The 20,140-nt window shown below is 37.0% G+C and overlaps 1 protein-coding gene across 4 annotated transcripts in view; it reads right to left on the bottom strand.

Annotated features, from left to right (window-relative positions):
* The window catches only part of ZNF385B (zinc finger protein 385B), a 315,959-nt gene that overhangs the window by 280,724 nt on the left and 15,095 nt on the right, over positions 1-20,140 (bottom strand). Inside the window, exon 2 of one of the 4 annotated variants that reach the window (XM_027126890.1) lies at positions 14,010-14,147. The exons of the other annotated variants lie outside the window; for them this stretch is intronic. Coding sequence (XP_026982691.1) covers positions 14,010-14,147 — 138 coding nt within the window. The remainder of the gene's footprint in view (positions 1-14,009; positions 14,148-20,140) is intronic. 4 annotated transcript variants of the gene reach the window in all.

Raw genomic sequence — 20,140 nt, 5'->3', positions numbered from 1 at the left:
TTGCTGAAAATCCCAAAAGGAAACATTTAATTTTCTAAGACATGCTGAAAGACACAGGTAAAAAGACAACACAGTTAGAACTGAATTAATCAAGCAGACATCACTGACAATTGACAGAACTTTCCTGGTGGTTAACGGCAGTTTGAGACAGCTGGAGGTGGACCCAATCTAGTTGGAGATTCCATGGGAAAATATTCTTAAGAGTGCAAAATGGTCTTAAAAAATGAAATATGTAAACAGTTGTCAACCTTTCAGCGTTTTTCAAGAATATAGGGACAAAATCTGAATAAAAACCAAGAGGATAAGCCTTGCATTTTCAAGTTAAGAAATATCTTATTAACTAGTACAGCTCCTTACCCAACTTCATTCTTGTTTTCCAAGTTGCATTGTGCTTATATGAAAACTCATTTTCACCAACTTCCCAAATATTCCAAGGGTCACATAACTATTGGCAATCAGGAAGGCAGGCGATTGAATAGTGAAGTGTTCCAAGGCTAAGACTGCTTCAATTGTTAATTCTAAATTGTTAAATCTAACTCCATCTGGATTCTTGTTCCATCTATTTAACAGGTGCACTGGGAAAATTCGAAGTTTGGCCACACCCTTAATGAGAGTGACCACACATCCCAGTATGAGGCAACCCAAGTTTATGCCTGGGTCCTGGCTTAATCATTAATAACTCTTAAAAGGGTTCCATTTTGATGATATATCACATAACCATCACCTATAAAGAACTTTAAACAGCCTCTTCCTTTACTCTCCTAGTCCCCAAGAGGACTTTCTTCCATGCAATTTAATGCTGGAAAAGGAGTTAAAAACTGATCTTACCATAATAGAAACATTTCAGTATACACCTTGACTTTTGCGGCCCTACTTTCCTGTCTCTTTTCTTTACTTTCTATTACTAGTTTAAATTTTGCTTCTTCCTGTGGAAATTGTGCATTATTCTTCTGACATTCTCCTCCCCCCCCCCCACCCCCTCAGTGCTTAGCTGACTTGCAAGCATAGACCTAATTTAAAATATTGAATCTAATACAAAAGTGCTTCAAAGCTGCTAATTAACTTACAAATCCACAGTTCACTTGTCAATTGGGTACAGCTCCTATACTGATAAGAGAATTTAGAACAAAATTTATGCTTAATAAATACTATTGAATAAACATCTGAATGAATAAATGAATGGTTAGGAAAGTAACTTATAGACAGGAGGTTTGGTGTGAAGTAATAGAAACAATCTTATGCTACAAAGAGAAAGAAACAGGATGGTAACAAGATAAAAGAAAAGCAACATAAATTCAAATGCGTAATTAAGTTTGAAAGAATCCCTGCCACACCATGGTTTTCCACAATGACCAACATGTCCTAGGGCACCAATATTTATAACTCAGTCTACTCGAACATTTTTTCTTTTTATTGTAAAAATGTAACTCAGACTTCATCATGGAAATCATTATTTAAAATAAATTAAGTTTTTAGAAATACACATTTAGGAAACCAAAATACATCCATTTCTTCAAGAAAACATGCATACGTTGGCTTTCAAGCTGTAATGTTCAGACCTGGCTAATACTGTTCCCGTTTTGCACAAAAGAGGTAGCCAACTAGACAACAGGAAAGCTATGGTATTAGTCTCACTAGGTCCGTGCTCTAATTGGCTGAACTAACTGGACACAATCCCTGTTGACCTATGCTAATATTGTATAAATATTCATCTTTCTCCTTCTCATAAAAATTACAGCAGAAACAGAGCATGGAAAGATGCCTTACAAACTTTCCACACTAGACAGTTTTTAATAAGTTTAAAGAAGTGTCCAATAATCAGCATAGGAATGATAATACTGAAACTACAAAAGGCTGAACATTCTCACGAGGAGAGAAAATAAGAGCGAGAGAGAGAGAGAGAGAGAGAGAGAGAGAGATCGCAATCCAATAAGTTTCTTTCCTCAGTAGGCATTATCTCTTTGTGTAAATATTAGTGCCTAATGGTGGTCTGCTCTGGACGGTAGGGTGGCTGTGAAGAGCTGTCAGGAAGCAGCGTTTTGGCAAAGCAGGCAAACTAGCTGTAGAGGGCCAGGTGTGCAAGGCTCCCAGTTGCACCTTTGAATCAGTTGGGGAGCTTTTAAATAGTACTAATCCCCAGGCTCTGCCCTGATCAATTAAATCAGAATCATTGGCATGGGGGTGTTTTTAAAAGCTCTTCAGTTTGTTTTTCTAAAGCTTTAAGAATCACTCGTTAATGGGGTTTGTGGTCTACTGTGCAGGTAGTGGGGAGTCTTTAAACAGCTACCACAAATGAGTTGACTGTGAAGGGACTGTTAAGGGTTTCTGATTTGGCATCCGGCAGCCACACGTTCAAACCCTGACCCTGACTCTTATTAGCTAGGTGGGAATGTTAAATTAATATTCAAATACAGCATTAAACCCCTAGAAGCAAGGGAATTCATAATAAACCGCCCATCATTTTATCATGACTTTGTATTCAACCCCAAAGGTAAGATCACCCAGAGTTATGAGTTTCTCAAACAGAGAATCAAATGTATGACATTAAAAAACAACCCATTACACAACAGGGTGAGCTCAGTGCAGCATTGAATACTGTCATGTTTGTGGATTTCAGGCATGCCTTACTATTATTTTAAAGTGTTCTTGGTCTCTCTTCCATTCCTTTTAATACGGTAGTGTGCCTTGCATTGGGGTATTTTGGAAGTTTTCATTTCACAAAGCTGAAATCCCCTAAGGCCCTGGTGTTGTATATGAACACTCAGGAGGTAGATGAGCGGAAGGATCTTATGGGAGGGACACTCAGGTGGTTTGTTCGAGCTTGAATACTTGAGAAGCGTATTTCTAGCAAGTTCTGGAAGGAAAAACACAACGTCAGTCAGCCAAAGGCAGGACACTGGGAATGGTCATAGAGGGTCAATGCAACACCTGCTCAGGACTTGACCAAACACCAGCTTTTCACCTTGAACTTGTAGGGAGCAGACACTCAGGAGGACAAAGGGCAACAGACTGGATCATCATCCATTTACCTGGTGAAATGGCTTCTGCTTTACATCTTTTCCCATCCATTAACTGTGGCTGGAAACCACGAAGTCATCATCTGGCAACCCTAAAAGCTTTTACTGTGATAACTTTTTTTTTTTTTTTTTTGCGGTACGCGGGCCTCTCACTGCTGTGGCCTCTCCCGTTGCGGAGCACAGGCTCCGGACGCGCAGGCCCAGCGGCCATGGCTCACGGGCCCAGCCACTCCGTGGCATGTGGGATCTTCCCGGACCGGGGCACGAACCCGTGTCCCCTGCGTCGGCAGGCAGACTCTCAACCGCTGCACCACCAGGGAAGCCCCTGTGATAACTTTTGATCGCATCACATTCCTTCCATTTTGCCTCCACTGCTTTCATCTTTTATATGAATAGATCTCTTATTCTCAAAAGTAAACTATGTATATGTTTAAAAATTCAAAAGTACAAAAGGGTATAATAGTTAAATCAAAGTCTACTTCAAACCATACAAAAGTAATTCTACTTTGAATTCAGTCCTCAGTCCCCCTATGAAATCATTTACCTCGTCTTTTTCTCTTTTTCCTCTTCCACTCCTACTCCTCCTTTCCTTCCTCCCTCCCTCCCTCCCCCTCCCTCTCTCTCCCCCCCCTCTCTGCATGTATATATATGTACACACACATATAAACACATAAACACAGATGTCTTTTACACAAACACATTGTTTGTTTTACTTATATTTGTACATTATTCCATATCAATTCTTATAGATGTACTGTATTTTATTTAATTTTTAAAAATTGAAGTATAGTTGATTTACAATGTTATGCTAATTTCTGCTGTATAGCAAAGTGACTCAGTTATACACATTATTTTTTTTTAAGATTTATTTAGTATTTATTTTTGGCTGCGTCGGGTCTTAGTTGCGGCACTCGGGATCTTCGTTGAGTCATGCAGGATCTTTCACTGCGGCGCGCAGGCTCTTCATTGTGGTGCGCAGGCTTCTCTCTAGTTGTGGCATGTGGGTTTTCTCTCTATAGTTGTGGTGTGCAGTCTCCAGGTTGAGTGGGCTCTCTAGTCGAAGTGCGCAAGCTTAGTTGCCTTGCAGCATGTGGGATCTTAGTTCCCCGACCAGGCATCGAACCTGTGTCCCCTGCATTGCAAGGTGGATTCCTTACCACTGGACCACCAGGGAAGTCCCAATACATTCTTTTTTTTATATTCTTTTCCATTATGTTTTATCCCAGGAGAATTAGATATAGTTCCCTATGCTATATAGTAGGTAGATGTACTTTATTTTAAATCACTGCATAATATCTGCTAAGGTTTGAATGTTTGTGTGCTCCCAAAATTCACATGTTGAAATCCTAATGCCCAATGTGATGGTATTAGAAGGTGGGGCCTTTGGGAGGTGCTTAGGTCATGAGGGTAGAGCCCTCGTGAATGGGATTCATGTTCTTATAAAAGAGACCCCGTAGAGATCTCACCCCTTCACCATGTGAGGACACAACGAGAAGTCTGGGATCTGGAAGAGGGCCCTCACCCGACCTTGTTGGCACCCTGTTCTCAGACTTCCCAACTCTAAAACGGTGAGAAACAGATCTCTGTTCTTTATAAGCTAGCCAGTCTCTATGGTACCCAGGCTAAGACAATATCACACAACATGGATGAACCATAATTATTATCACCTACTGCTGGGTATTTTTTTTTCTATATTTTCTTATTACAAATAATGTTACAATAAAATCCTGCATGCATTTGTATATAGATACATGCAAGAAAACGTATTGCTCTATGTATCTTTGTATGCATACGCAAGCATATATGTGACCAGATCTGGGGTAGTGGAAAGACTAGGTCAAAAGATATGCATATTTCAAGTTTTGGTAGTTATTGCCCCATTGCCCTGCAAATACACGAACCAATTTACACCTCATCCACCAACGTGTGAGAGTGCTCCCCTGCCCACATAACCTGCTAACTCATTGTGATATTATAAAGTTTGACCTTGCCCATCTGAGAGGTAAGAAAAAGAGTATCTCACTGTAATTTTAATTAAAGAATGAATATTTTTATGAGCAGCAATATCAAGTAATTTATAGAGTTCTTCACAAGAATTCACAGATCCTGTATTCAAGTGTCCTATCCTTTAGTCAATGTTTAAAGTATATTATTTACTATGTGCCAAGTGTTGCATTGACAGTCACATACTTAAGCAAATTAGGACACAGTTCCTACCCTCAAGGCAATCTAGTAGAGGAGAAAGATATTAAAATGATAATTAATATGCATCGTGATAAGTACAATAATAGAATATGCATACCATTTGGATGTAGAAATGCTTAACTCTAGGTAAAGAGCTTTTTCCTGAAATATATCAATACCTTATTTAATTTATTTTTACATTTTATAAACATATTCAAATGTGATAAGAAAAGTAAACAGAATACCTCGGTCAGCAAGAAGCATAATTGTGGCAATTACAGCTAATAATTAAAGGTTCTGATTAGTTGAAAAATTATTTTAACTGGCTCATCTATGCTTATAATCTATTGAAAAAAGAATATGTAGAATAATTTATAAAACTCTCTGTTTTGTTTGATACTTGTTTTGGGGACTTACAACTTTGCCTAAAATATAATTCACAGCACATCTTTTCTCTCTCCACTTTGCAGATACTGTTTAGCTCTTCTGAAATCACAGCACAAACTTTAGTTTCCTACCCTTCCTCCTCTCCCAACTCACTGAACCATTAAATGTTTAACATACGGTGATTCCTATTAACTGTTGGATTGTTATACCATGCTAAAGAAGCTTGCCCTTTAGTATGAGGTGTGTTAAGGATAGTTAATTATAGTACACAGAAAGCCCTTTAAGTATTCAGATCCTATAAAATGTGATAATAATGTTAACATCATTGACTGGTAAGGCTACTACTTGAGCTTTTAATTATCATTTTAACCTTTAGAAGCTGTCTTCCAACCAACAGGAAAGCTTTAAAACTTTATCCTTGGACTAAATTCAACTCACTGATCACATTCCCTTAATTTCCAAACTTCATTGCATTGGTTGTAGTCAACTGGTGAGTCCTCGCTAAAATGTAAACATCCAAGCTGCGCTGCACACAGAACTAGGCAGAAGAAGCTGGTGTGATGTACAGAAGCTGTGGAGTGAAGAGTTCAAAGGTCTAAGTTTGACTTTCAGTTCTGTTCTCTTTAGCAAGTCACTTACCCTTTTGTTGATGCTGATTTATTATCAGTACAATGAGCAAATACTACTTTCGCTATCTACCTCTCAGGGTTATGGTAAGGATCAAATGAAATAATAGGTGGAAATGGATGAAGAGTTATAAGCAGTAAAGTTCTCCCATCCCCTTTCACAATCTCCCTTCCTTTCCTTCCCAGACCCAATTCTTTATGTGGCCTCCACCTACCCAAAGCCTTCCATGCTGTGTCATTCCATTTGGGTCTCCTCTGCTCCAGCCCCATGTCTTCCACCAATACTTTCCTGTTTTAGGTTTTATCTCTCAGACCCTAATTTTTACTAGAAGACAGCTATAATAGCAGAAAGAATAATTTGTAAATAATAATGGGCTACATTTATTGAGTAGTTACCACATGCCAAACCATAAAGTCATCACTAGCAACGTTTAAGCTTTTCCTGTGATAACTTCCGATTATATCATATTCCTCCATTTTTCCTCAACTTGCCATGCAAAGAACTTTATATACATTATTCTCAATCTTTACAACAAATCTATGCAGTGGAGTCTATTATTATTCTTGTTTTACAGATGAGGAAACTGAGATTTGGAAAGTGAAACAATTTGCCTGTGGTCATGCAACTAAGTTGTGATGGAGCTAGGCTTTGAACCTCACAGGAACTCCTCCCATAATCACTGTGCTCTTCTGCTTCTCCTAGATGCAGAACTAATGTAATGAACAAATGGTCACTTATATCACCTTATTAATTTAACACGCTCATTGAATTATACAGTCGGAAGCCGGAAGATCATCTACGTTAACCATCCATGCTATCCTTATCCTCATTTATCACACACCTAAGTCACATTCTGCCTTTTGCTTCAATACCACCAATGAAGGATGTACACTACGTCCCCAAAAGGAATCCCTTCATATTCAGACAGCTCTACTGGGAAGTTCAAGTGAAAATCCTCCTTCCTGGAAAGCCATTCACTCATCTTAATTTTACCTGAAAGCTTTATTAAAAAACTATAATTCAAATGTTCTAATATAATAAATCCTCTAATGATCTCTTCTCCTTGATAAAGTATTCAGTGCACCTTGGCCATGGTGGTCACTCTCAAATGAAAGCACCTAAGCTCTCTGCATTTCTCCAGCTCCAGCCATGCTCTGACAGTTGAACAAACTTCATTGTTACAGATATTCTAGTTCTTCTAATCCCACCTAAGATACCATTTAAGATTGTGGGGGATAAATCATATAATGGTTTTGACCCATACATGAGTTTACATCTCCTACATCTTTTCTCGCTCCCTCTTCCATGTACTGTAGTTGAAACTGACCATGTTGGAGTTTGTCCATCTTTTTAAAACAATGGTTCTAACTGGGGCAGCATATTAGAATCACCTTGTGAGCTTTAAAAATATTGATTTCTGGGTTGCATTTAGAGATTCTGATTTATTTGGTATAGGACGTGGCCTTGGTATCAAGATTTATAATTGTATTATTTACCTATGTATTTATTATCTCAGCTTTATATCATCTATAAATTTAAAGACCAGGTCATCAATGTTTTCACCAAGTCATTGCAGAGTCCTGGAGCTTCACTTTAGGTTAATATTGGTCAGGTACGCTTGGGTATAGGCATTCAACCAGTTACAAATCCACTAAAGTACACTATCACTCAGTCAACAGTTTTCTCTTTTGTTCACAAAATAATATCAAGAAAGATTTTGTTAAATGTCCTACAGAAAGCTAATCTAGGGCAGTGGTTAAAAGCATGGATTCCGGAGCCCAACTGCCTGGATTCAAATCTCAGCTGAGTTACCTGCATGACTTTGGGCAGGTTACCTAACCTCTCCATACTTCAGTTTCCCTACTTGTAAACAGGTATAATAGTACTTACTTATAGGGTTGTTATACGGATTAAATGAGTATATACATATAAAGGTTCTGAAGCAAGAAACGAGTGTTAGAAATCATTTCCAAGCCATCCATATTTTCTCCTTAAAGCATGACTCATAACCCATTATAGGATTTCTAACTATTGTGTACACAGAGTGACATCCACTGCTTGTTTCCCTTAATCTACATAAAAATTTTTGTGTACCTAAAGTATACAAAATCTAAAAGCTCCAGTTAAGCAAGAGTTAACTAACTTATTATGAATGCAGTATTACCCATTATACAATAATAAAAATACATAAAATGTAGACAAATACCAGAAAAATTAGTCCCTATAGGTTCATTTCTAAATTTGCTTCCTCCTGAATATTTTGAAATTGCTCAAAATTCAGGCTCCCCTTTCCAGTACCCGCACCCCTCCCCCCCAAAAAAAAACTTGAGTAAAGAAATACCACCTTGACTTCCTGGAAGAAACAGAAGGTTTCTGGATATAAAGCCATTTCCTCTATCATATTCTAAAAAATCAACACTACCAAAGAATGAATCAGAGAAAAAAAATAGAACTAGAATTACCATAGATCTCCAAGTGAAATTCACACACCAATTTTGAAATGTCAGCAAAAACATGTTCAGCTAAATGCCCCAGTGGCGTTGCAGACTCCCTGGATGGAATAAGACAGAAGTCTCCTCACTCTGACAGAATAGTCATTCCCTGCGGGAGGCATCTATTTATTACTCAATTGCCATTTGCAAAGAAAATATAGCTATTGAATAATATCACCCTTTAGGAAATTAAGAGAATTGGAGTCTGTCAAACTACTAGCAACTTTTACTCACCCACCAGTGCCTTTTCTAAAAATGAGAACAATTTCAAAGAAAAAAATGTTTTTTGAAGATATTTAGTGAAGAAAGTTAGATTATGGATTCACATTGGTATTTTGCCATAACAAACAGACCACACAGACAGATAGGACTGATATAAGTAGGAGGACATTGGAGTTGATATGGAGACTAGAGTGATATTTAAGGTAAGGAGGAATCAGAATCTTTTCCCAAAGAGTACAATTTAGATACCAGAAATAGGCCACCAATATTATTTGAAACAATTAGAAGTAATGCATAATACAGTAACATTTATGACTAGGCAAAAATAGAAAACAGATTGATGATGGGAAGCAAAAAAATATATCTTCTGAGATCCAAAATAATCAGATTGAAATAGCGGTATACCATGAATACACATGAAAAAACTGGAAGTAAATTGTTGTTTGTCCTAGGACAACAGACATTGAGAAATTAACTAGATCATGGGGGCAAGGGAGTTACCATTTAACTGAAAGAAGATATGATTTACTAAACAGTTCTTTATTGGGCTAGCAGAGTTAATCCATTTCTAAAACTTGGGTTAATTGCTCTCACACTCAACTGATCCGTTTGGGCTCAAAATAGGTTTCCTGGTCTGACATGTCACGTGACTGACACAGGGAGAACTGAGGTGGCATTTTAGACTGGGTACAAAAAGGGTATCTTGAAGAAATTACTCCAAACATTACCTCTACCCTGCTGACTAATCATCTGCAAGGCAGCCTAACACAAAATTCTGTTACAGTATATGTGACTCATTTCTACATGTTTTCTCTCATTTTGAGAATCAGATTATATACTGATGTCTAGTCACTCCTGTTGGGGATATTTACAAAAACAGTGGTGGCGGGGAGGGAGGTATTAAGAAGTGAAAAGAGAGAAGAGAGGTAATGGAGCTTCGCTAAGTGAGCGAAGAGAATTTTACAAGACAACCTTAGGTGAGATGAAGGAAGATGAGCCTTTATTCTCCTGTGTAAGAGAGACATTCAGAGCCAAGATAGAGTAACTCTGTGTTGGGAACAGGGTTTTTGATAAATAGCTTAGCATCTGTATGGGTATTATGGGTATTATGTTAATATATTATAAAGTTTTAATAAGAATTCAATAAAGACCTGTCTATAAATATTTCGATACTTTATGAGGCATATAGTAGGTCCACAATAAATGTAATCTCCATTCTGTTTTACTCAGCTGTGTTACACTGTGTTACACTGAATAATCCAAGCGTCCTTCTAAGTCAAGTTTGCAAGTTACTCTGCCTCCCTGAGAAACCTAGGAAATGGCAGTCAAAAGACATGAGTCCTAAAATCAAAAGGGTAATGAATATTGAATAAAATCCAGATGGAGCGGGGAGGCAGCATTGAGGGAGGGACTTCTCATTATGCATCTTAACTACAACAAAACAAAATTAATTTATAAGCATCTCAAACCTACTGAGGGAGAAAAATCCTGAAAATGTTCTAGTTGGCAAGGGGTGGTAACAATCGGAAATTAATTGTACAATTCTCATGATTTACTTAAAATGTTACTGACAGCTATTATTTAATGTGCTGCCTTTATTATTTTATCTCAGTAATTACGAGGAGGCTCTCATATCCTTACTCATGATTTCTGCTCTATCAATCCTATTTCTTATACCATTTTAAGTTTCTCAAATGGAAACATTCTTATCATAGGAGTTTCCTGGCATAAACTCGAACAGTAGAAATCGACTGCATTTACAGAAAAGTGAAGCCTCCATTTTAGCTTTGGTAGACCCGATTTTCTAGGTAATAATTCGAGACTCAATTTCTTATATAGAAACTAGGTAGGGTTCACATATTAAATACAGGACACTAACTCAAATTTGAATTTCAGGTAAACATCGAATAATTTTTAGTGCAAGAATGTCCCAAATATTTAATGGGACATACTTATATTAAAAAGTATTCATCACCACAGCAACATACCTCAAAATAAACAACAGAGTATATAGATAGTCCAAACTAATTACTGAATGTATGCAATGGGAAAGCTCAATGAACTTGGAGAGTACTTTGATTTTTGTAATCATGTTTCTCAACTAAAGCAGGCTTACTATATCTGCTCTATTTCATAACTAATCATTTTTAAAATCTGCTGAAGGAAACTATAGATTGTTATCTCTTGATATAAAAGTGAACAGATGCAGGTACATCACTGAGATTCATGAGAATCTCACATCCTCATGAAAACTTTCTAAATCCTACTTCTTGTGAAAGAGAAATTGCTACTAAGACTTCAGGCAGCTATGCTAAATTATCCTTCATTTCCTCTAGTGAATTTTCCATGATCTATTTAATATGACAAGTTTCACTATTCTAAGAGAATTCTGACATTCTAAAACTTTTTTAAAGTTTTCATTTACTAAACACATTATATCATCAGGAATTTCAAAGAGAAAACATCGCAATGCCCTTCTAACCTTCTAATTCTCAACTCACAAACCCAATTTGTTTCATGGGCTTTGAGGAAGTAAGAAATATGAGATACTTATTTGTAAGTCAAAATCTAAAATGAAATACCCCTAACCACCTGATGATGGCTTGTGACATGACATTCCCAAAGGGACAGAAGAAAAATAAGTTTTTTAAAATTATGCTTCATCTAAAAACAGAAAATCTTCTAATTATAATGGCACATAATATATCCCTGCATTTCAATAAACAACATTTTATCTTGAATCCTTAATCATGCGAAATTGCTTAACCTAGGCAACGATTCAAGGATTAACAAGAAAAAACATCATGAAATTCAAGATTTCAGAAGTGTTTTCAGTTCCCCTGTCAAAGCCATATGAAAGAGAAAGTATAATAGTACCATTTCAACGTGCTCCCTAATCTACATGTATAGATTTATTTCCGCCATGCAAAAAATAAACATAAGAAAAAATATTTCATTAAATGTCTTGGGAGTTAATTTTGATCACCTCTACTTCAAAATGCATTATGACTGGCAAAACTTTCAACAAGGGTTATTTTCTGATGGAAAGAAAAGGCTAAGTAAAACATTCTCACCACATTTGCATATACATTTCATCTATTATCACTGTGGAAACAAAAACTATTTTTAATATTTCTATAATTTTAGCATTTGAGAACTTTTACTTTTCAAGATGAGGCAGTTGTATGAAAGGAGACATTTTTAAAATTTTTTAATGTATCTTCAGACTATTTAATTTTATTCCTTAACTAAACTTCCTCATAGCACATATATGTATAATGAAGTATGGGTGCTTTATATCAACTATACAATATATAAAAGCCTTACACTCTCTCCCACCGTGCTCTAGGATGCATTACCAAACAAGCAGATAAGCCTAATGATGAATGACACAATATGGTCAGCACTAATAGAGTGGTTTTCTACAAATGCATTGCAAAAAGATGAACAAATACTTTACATTTTGGAACACAGTTATTTTGATGTCACATGTCAAGTAAGATCCAAAGTGGTAAATGTTAGCAACTTTAAATCTGTTGGTCCTGGATCAAACAGCATAAAGGAACTTAAGAGAAACGACAGTGCATTCAGGAAGGTAGACTGGGTTGGAGCTAAGAGTCTCTTCTTGAGGGTCTAATTAGGTCCTCCCCCTTCCTCTGCTTTTTAAAAATTTATCTCATAGAGACACCTTAGCAGAAGCTATCAGCTTTGACAGAACACCGAAATCATGGTAGTGAACCATAAATTGACCATTACCATAAAAAGAGCTGCTAAATGAGAAACCGTGTGCTTAGTATAAAACTAATTTCATGCTTTCAAAAGCACACAGTGGCTTCTAGCAAGATAGTGGCCCTGGGACTTGCTGAGACAGATTGGCGAACGCAAATGGTTTGCTCCTGATGCGTCTGCTTAGCCAAGCTTTACATGTACTGGCAGTAAGCGGGGTTCTCGAATCTTCTGTCAAACAAATACACACTTATCTATAACTTTAGAGCTGAAAGCTATAAAACAGCTGCCTCAAATAAATTTAGCAGGAAAACACATATACGCACACACACACTGCACACACATATATATACATACCCCATGTGCCACGCTAGCTTCCAATCAAATAAAAATAGACTTCTCTGCAGACCTAACATACCAAACAGGCACTTAATAAGCATACTGTTATCGAATACATCATAACTCTCACAGTCCTTTCTTCTTTAGAAACAGCTTCTCATCACGTAGGAATTAGAGTTTAGAGGAGCCTAAGCAAGAGGACTCCATCTACTTGGAAGCTAACTTTGAGTCTGCCCTTATCAGGCTGGCTTTCAAATACTCTATGCTTATAAAGCCACATCAGACCTGTCTGGGCATGATGATCTAGTCGTTTAACTCCCCAGATGAGTGTCAGTATTTTATTTACATTTAAATGATAAAATCTACTACATTTAAACGTCACATCTAATTAAAACATGCCGTATGAAGAAATGCTTCTAATTTTATCCTCCTCTCGTTTAGGATACCATCTCTGGAAATCAATTACTGTAGGCTGTCCAGTGCATGACAGGTCATAACTTTTAATTATTAATAATGTCAAGCTTAACAAGGTATCAACTCCAATATGTAATCTATTTCACTTACTTTCTTATCTCATAAACATCAGTTGTTTCCTGCTATATATTTTTCACATCAGAGATTCTACAAAGTACATTTAGTTCATAGCCTTTTTTTATATACCTGAAGCACATAATAACACTGCTAACTGCCTACTTTTAGTAATGATAGCAAATAACATAATATCACTGACTTGTTCTGAATGTTTAAAATGCAAAGGAAGTCACCTACTGGTAAGATGTCCTCGGCAAACAGCTAGCACAGAATGAAAAGAATGTTATTACATCAGTTTAAGGAGTTACTTCTCCCCAAAATTAAAGAATCATAGATTTTGCTCTTCACTGTTGCCCCTTCAGATCTGTCAGTACAACATGATAAACACAATTGATAACTCCACAGGATTCAACACAGCATTCGAAAGAATCTGCTCCTGACACCCCAGATCCCGGCGTCCAAGTTTTAGAATAAAAATGCTCACCTCTGCTAGGAAGTCCACTCCACATCCTGGCAGGGCTTTCACCGGCTTCAAAAGCAACCAAGTTGGATAAACAAAACTTCCAGGATGTGACCAGTGTAATGCACGGGGCTACGGAGACTTGGCTCCAGCCCTGATTATCTGTGTGACAGTACCACGCTATGTCAGTGCAGCTCCAAACCTTCCCAGATGCTGGCTTGTTGCACTGCTCATTGAAAATCCTTTACACGCTGGCAACATTTTAGGGAAGGACAAGCACACTCTGAGTCATTTGTAAAGAAAGCAGAGCAATTTCAATTCTATATCTCCATGCGTGCTGAAACCAGAAGCACTGTCAACCTACAAGTCTGAGGTGGATTTACGCCGAGAAACAGGCAACCTAAGCCTTCATTATCAATGCATGAAATCAGCCACTGTGATCAAATTCAAGCAAACCACAAGAAGGATATGATTATGAAAGGCTCCACAGATTTAGCACCAAACCTTGTGGAATGAAGAATCGTCTATTGAAATTGTGTAAATGTTAAAAATAGCTCTGGCTTTTCAACAATGAGCAGAATACAGAGAAGAAATCAGTAGTCTATGTTATAAGGACCTATCAAAAAAGCTACAAAAACCAAAATAGCTATAGGTCCCTGGGACTTTTCTATAGACAAATGAAATCACTAGAGGCTATTACAATTGTAACAAAAAAATTCCATATATTTGACACAGATGTCCATTAAAGAGCAAGTTAAATATCTGTTAACCCGTGAGCGCCTGTCCCTAAATTAAAATAATAATGATAGTAAAAATGTGCAGGGCTATGCTAGCACCAGGGCAAAATACTATCAATTTTACTCTAAGATGAATTCCTAAATAATAAAAATTTAAATGTATTTATTTTGTTTAACAAGAAAATAGACGGACAAGGTAGAGAATATTTTTAACCACATAGTCTTTCACTGCTTAATATTTTTTAAAAAATCTACAGCTCAATAAATCCATACACCCCTACCCCAGCCACCCCCAAATTTATACCTTTACCTTTCACCATCCTTCCTCTTTTATACTAAAATATAAGATTCATGAGCCAGTTGAGATGTCTTAAAAAGGCACAAGGTAGCTAAATCCCAGGAAGTAGCAGCAATGATTTGAGATCACAAAATATAGAGCTTCGACATGTGCATGAAAAGTGCAAAGCAACAGGGACATAAAACATTTATCAAAAAATCACAAAAATAACTGGGAGAAATTCCTAGTAGGCAGCATTGACAAAGCACATACTTAAGGTTCTACTCATATTTTTTTTTAGGTTTTAGGTTTTAGGCTCTCACTGAGACTCTGAGGCAGAGCTAATCAGGATCCAATAAATACAATTCCTGATTTGAGGATCTTCTATAAATGACTGTGTACAGTTTTAGTAATACTAGTAGCTCTTAGGTGTAGATACATTTAGTAGTATCTACAATCTAAAACATCTGTGTAAAAATAAGAACTATGCCACAACACATTTACATAACACAGCATTTTGGAGCAACATTAGACATGGCACTCCTGTGGGTATTCTCCTGATGTCCCTCAGTGTGGAACTGACTCCTTACAGGACACTAGTTGGATTCCCTTCCTTGAAGATAGTTATAGACATATATGAGTGGAAATGCACACAAGCGTGTGTGTGTGTGTGTGTGTGTGTGTGTGTGTCACGTCATAGGAGAATGTACTCAACCTTTGTGGTTACTTTTGCTGCCTGAATTCCATTCATTTAGTGCCTCAGGAAGCTCCTAGGAAACAATTTGAATGCATTTTGAGAAATGGCATTGGTATCACTCATTCAGAAATTGCTCCATGTCTTCTCTCTCTCTTTTTCTGTACTTTTCTTGTCTGAGAAAATAGTCTGTGAGAGATTGTGTGCCTAAAACTCTTATTATTATTATACATGCAGCTTCCTAGTAATAAGATAAAACTTTAAAATGAAACTATAATATTTGATTATAGGTCCTTAATCCCTTATCTAAAACCCCTAGTGCCAGATGCATTTCAGAATTCACATGCTTTCAGATTTTAGAAAGATAATACTCTGCGTATACTGTGAATTATATAATGCCTCAAGTAAAGTCTAGGGCAAAAGCCTATAATCAGACATATTAACAGTTCTGCAGCAAAATACGTGCATATTCAGACTAGATGGGATAAAGACTATTATTAACCTCACACACATCAGTTCACGTCAGGTTTTGCCATCAATATAAATTACAAAACCTTCTGATTTTCAGAGCTTCTTGGATTTTGGAAATTACAGGTAAGAGACTATAGACCTGCAGAAATGTTTACCTAAACTGTTGTAAGGTTATGGATTGGAAAATAATACCTTACCTTGGCAAGTGTTCTCTGGCTTGGCAAGAGATCTGGAGATGAGCATTGCTTTAACAGGATAGGCAGAAAAACCACAAGAAGGTGCTATTAAAACTGAGACATAAAGTACAGCAGAGATGCAGCTATAATGCAAGATGACAAAACTAGGGCGTGGCAATGGAAGGTAAGAAGAAGGCATCCAGAATTATTGTGTCAAGACATAACAAAACATAGTGATGAAAATATCAACCACTCACTGATCACCTACTTTATACCCAGGAATGTGAAAGGCACTTGACATAAATATTTCTTTTAGCAACCTACTTTATAATTTTCAAAAGGATATTTTAAAAGAAAAATGTGTCTTCAGAATGAGGCATAAAACATTGGGTTATCTCACCCTCTTCTCATTGTATCCCAAAGCAAAACATCCACAATGGTTTTTAAACATCACATGTGAGAATGTCAGAAACAAAGAAAAAAAAATAAGCTTCACCTTTTGAAGTAAAGGTTCATATTTTATTTTTATATACTATTTGGTGTATGAGTTCTTTAAAATCACTTATAGAAAAAGAAAGTAATATGATTTACCATCAATATTCAAACTGAATAACATTAAAACCCATTTTAAAAATATATTCTTAAGACACGTGACTATTATGTTGTATTTACCTGGAGTTTTCCTATATTGCCCAAATAAATACTTTTTTATATGAAGTACATTGAAGAGCATTAACACAGAAAAGTACTGATACTGGACTTAAGACTTCAGACCTACAGAATATTCACATCTTCTGAGAGATCTTCTCAAAAAAAAAAAGTTGCAGTTACGTAGGAAGGATAAGTCTAGGGATCTAACATACAGTATGATGACTAGAGTTAATAATACTGTACTGAATACAACTGACCCTTGAACAATGCCAGGGTTGGGGCGCTGACCCTCCGCACAGTGGAAAATCCAAATATAAGTTATAGTCGGTCCTCCTTATCTGCAGCTCATCTATATCCGAGGCTCCTCATATCCACAGTTCCTCTGGATCCGCAGACCCAACCAACAACAGATTGTCTAGTACTGTAATATTTACTATTGAAAAGAACCTGTGTGTAAGTGGACTCGTGCAGTTCAGACCTATGTTGTTCGAGGGTCAAATGTACCAGAAATTTGCTAAGAAAGTAGATTTCAATCACCACACACAAAAGAAGTGATTATATGAGGAGATGGATATATTAATTAGCTTGACTGGGGTAATCATTTCACTATGTAAATGTATATCCAATCATCATGTCGAACACCTTAAATATATACAACCTTCATTAAAGAAATTTAAAAACTGTAGGTACGCTCCCCCCAAATAAGAGCATTTCTTGAGTGCCTTTTGGGACCCAGACTTGCAGTGAGGAGGAGTCCTAGGGGTGTTTGTGAGAACAATGGTCTTCCTATTCGCTGTACAAAGAAGAACGGAATACGTGGCTCTAATGTTAGTTCATAGCATATGATCACAAAGTCACGTTCCATGTGAAGAAGGAAAGTGCATTTATTCATTTGACAGTACAACATAATCTGGTGAACTTTTTCTTTAGCAACGAAAATAGTGCCCTGGTGGTTTGATGAAATTCTTGCAACTTCTAAAAGTAACTGATTATCTAGAGTCAGGAACTCCCCGGGAATAAAATTAACATCTCTTTATACCTTTTACATCATGTCCACGTAAGAAAAGATAAACTTCCAGAATCTGCAGGCCAAGATCTCTGAGTTGCAAGGAAGGCTCACCAGAGGCAGCCTCTTGAAATGAAGTGGGCCAACGTGATGCAAATGCCATCATACTCAGCCCCTAAAAAAATACAATAACCAGACCACCCAGTTCCTCCAAACTCCTCATGTGATCAGGAGAAAAGCAAACATGTTTCGCAGCTTTGCCTAAGAACCAGATCCAGAAAAACCGTAAGTGCCAAGGATGAACACCCATCCCGTGGTCAGTTGTAACACTGTACGAGGATGCCTAACTTGGAACAATGCCCAGCAACCTCCATGGCTGGGATGCTGCCGAGTATGAAAGTAGAACTCCTGTATGAAAAAAGGTGGTCAATCAGTGACAACACACTCATCCCACGGTGAGAATCTGAACTCAATAATGTTAAGTTTCTGTTGAGCCAGCTACTGAAAGCCTTTCTCCCTTAGATAAGCTTAAAATAGGTAACGCTTCTATTCTAAGACACCTATATTTTAAGTGTGCCTTTGATGATTCAAATCACTCAGCCACCCAAACACTTACCATGGTTGTCTTTAAATTTTTAAATCTTAAATTTTAAAATCTTAAATGTTTAAGAGCTAAAAACCAAGACTTGATGTAACATAACATTTGTCTGTTAATAAATACGATACATGTAAAAGTTCATAGTCCGAAGTATTCTTAAAGCAAAAGACTATCTGCTCTTCACTAAAATAGGGCCAGGCACTCCTTTTAATTCTTTGTTTCTGAAAAAGTTCCATTCAAACTCCTTTATATATCAATTCCTTAGAGCTCTGGGCTTATATAATCAACACCCTTCTTTAACGCTTTTAAACCACATGTACAGAATACAGAGCTGTTCTATAACGACTTTTTCAGGTGACCTTAGGGGTAGTTCTAGATTTCTGACACCATCCATAATGGCTAGGCTCTATCTCAAAGCATTTTGGAGGGTTGGAGTTATAACTTGAGGCTTCATCCTATTTCAATATTGCTGTATTCTTTCTCATTCATAAGGAATTTCAACCTCAATAAGCCCTGCAATATAAATCTCAGTTGAATTTACCTGGGGAGGACAGATAAGGGGCACTAACTCTATTCTTGTTTAGAAGAATAAAATTAGGATTTTGCAAAATGCTTAGAAACTTACAGTGATCAATACTGGATAAGACAAAGAGTTGGAAAAGTAGATATATATTCCTTCTACTGTGTCATCATTGGGTCTGAATTATTCCAAGAGGTAATTCCTGTGTTCTCTCAAAAGGATCTGGGATTATACCAAGGAAATCAAATGCTCTATTTTCAATGATCTCATTTGGTATATTTTGAACAAGACCTTTTCCCCTCTGAGTCTTCTTGGAAAACTATAGGCAGTTCTATGGGCTCTATCTAATAAATGAGCTACATAATAATTCTTCCATGAAAAGATCTTTATGGACTTATAAGAGGTCTAGGGAAATAAGTGCATTGTAAATAACCTAACCCACCTGCCTCCACACTGAAATGCTTTATCTACCTAGTGCACTTACTGGTAGAAACTCACTGATACTCACTGATACATCGATGATTTGTTATACTTTCACCATGGTCCTTATAGTTTGCAAAAGATTTCTTGGTTAAGTTATAAGTGGCACACTGACTCAACAGAAATGAAGCAAAAGAAAGTATTTTAAACCATATGTTTCTACAGCAAAAGTAAAAGATATTATATTGATGAATTCTAGCCCTATCTCTGCATCTATCACACAAACTTAAGTTTGCATCATTAACCCTTTGTGTTTGTATTTAATATCTCTTAAAATGGACTATAATTTTTTCCAGACAAGGGGAAACATTAAGGTATTTAAGTTGTATGTTTAATTCCTGAAAACTGGAGAAAAATCTCCCCTACCCCTTCCTCTCTCTCTCTCCCTCTCTCTCTCCCTCTCCCTCTCTCCTCTCTCTCTCTTTCTCTCTCCTTCTCCCTCTCCCTCTCCCTCTCTCTCTCCTCTCTCTCTCTCTCTCCCTCTCTCCTCTCTCCTCTCTCTCTCTCTCTCCCTCCCTCCCTCTCTCCTCTCCCTCTTTCCTCTC

The sequence above is a fragment of the Aethalodelphis obliquidens genome, unplaced genomic scaffold (assembly GCF_003676395.1).
Source record: "Aethalodelphis obliquidens isolate GAN/ISIS:26980383/991018 unplaced genomic scaffold, ASM367639v1 scaffold2, whole genome shotgun sequence".
In the NCBI taxonomy this organism is placed as follows: domain Eukaryota; kingdom Metazoa; phylum Chordata; class Mammalia; order Artiodactyla; family Delphinidae; genus Aethalodelphis; species Aethalodelphis obliquidens.
Note: the sequence above shows the minus strand (reverse complement) of the source record. Positions and strands in the feature narration are given on the sequence as shown.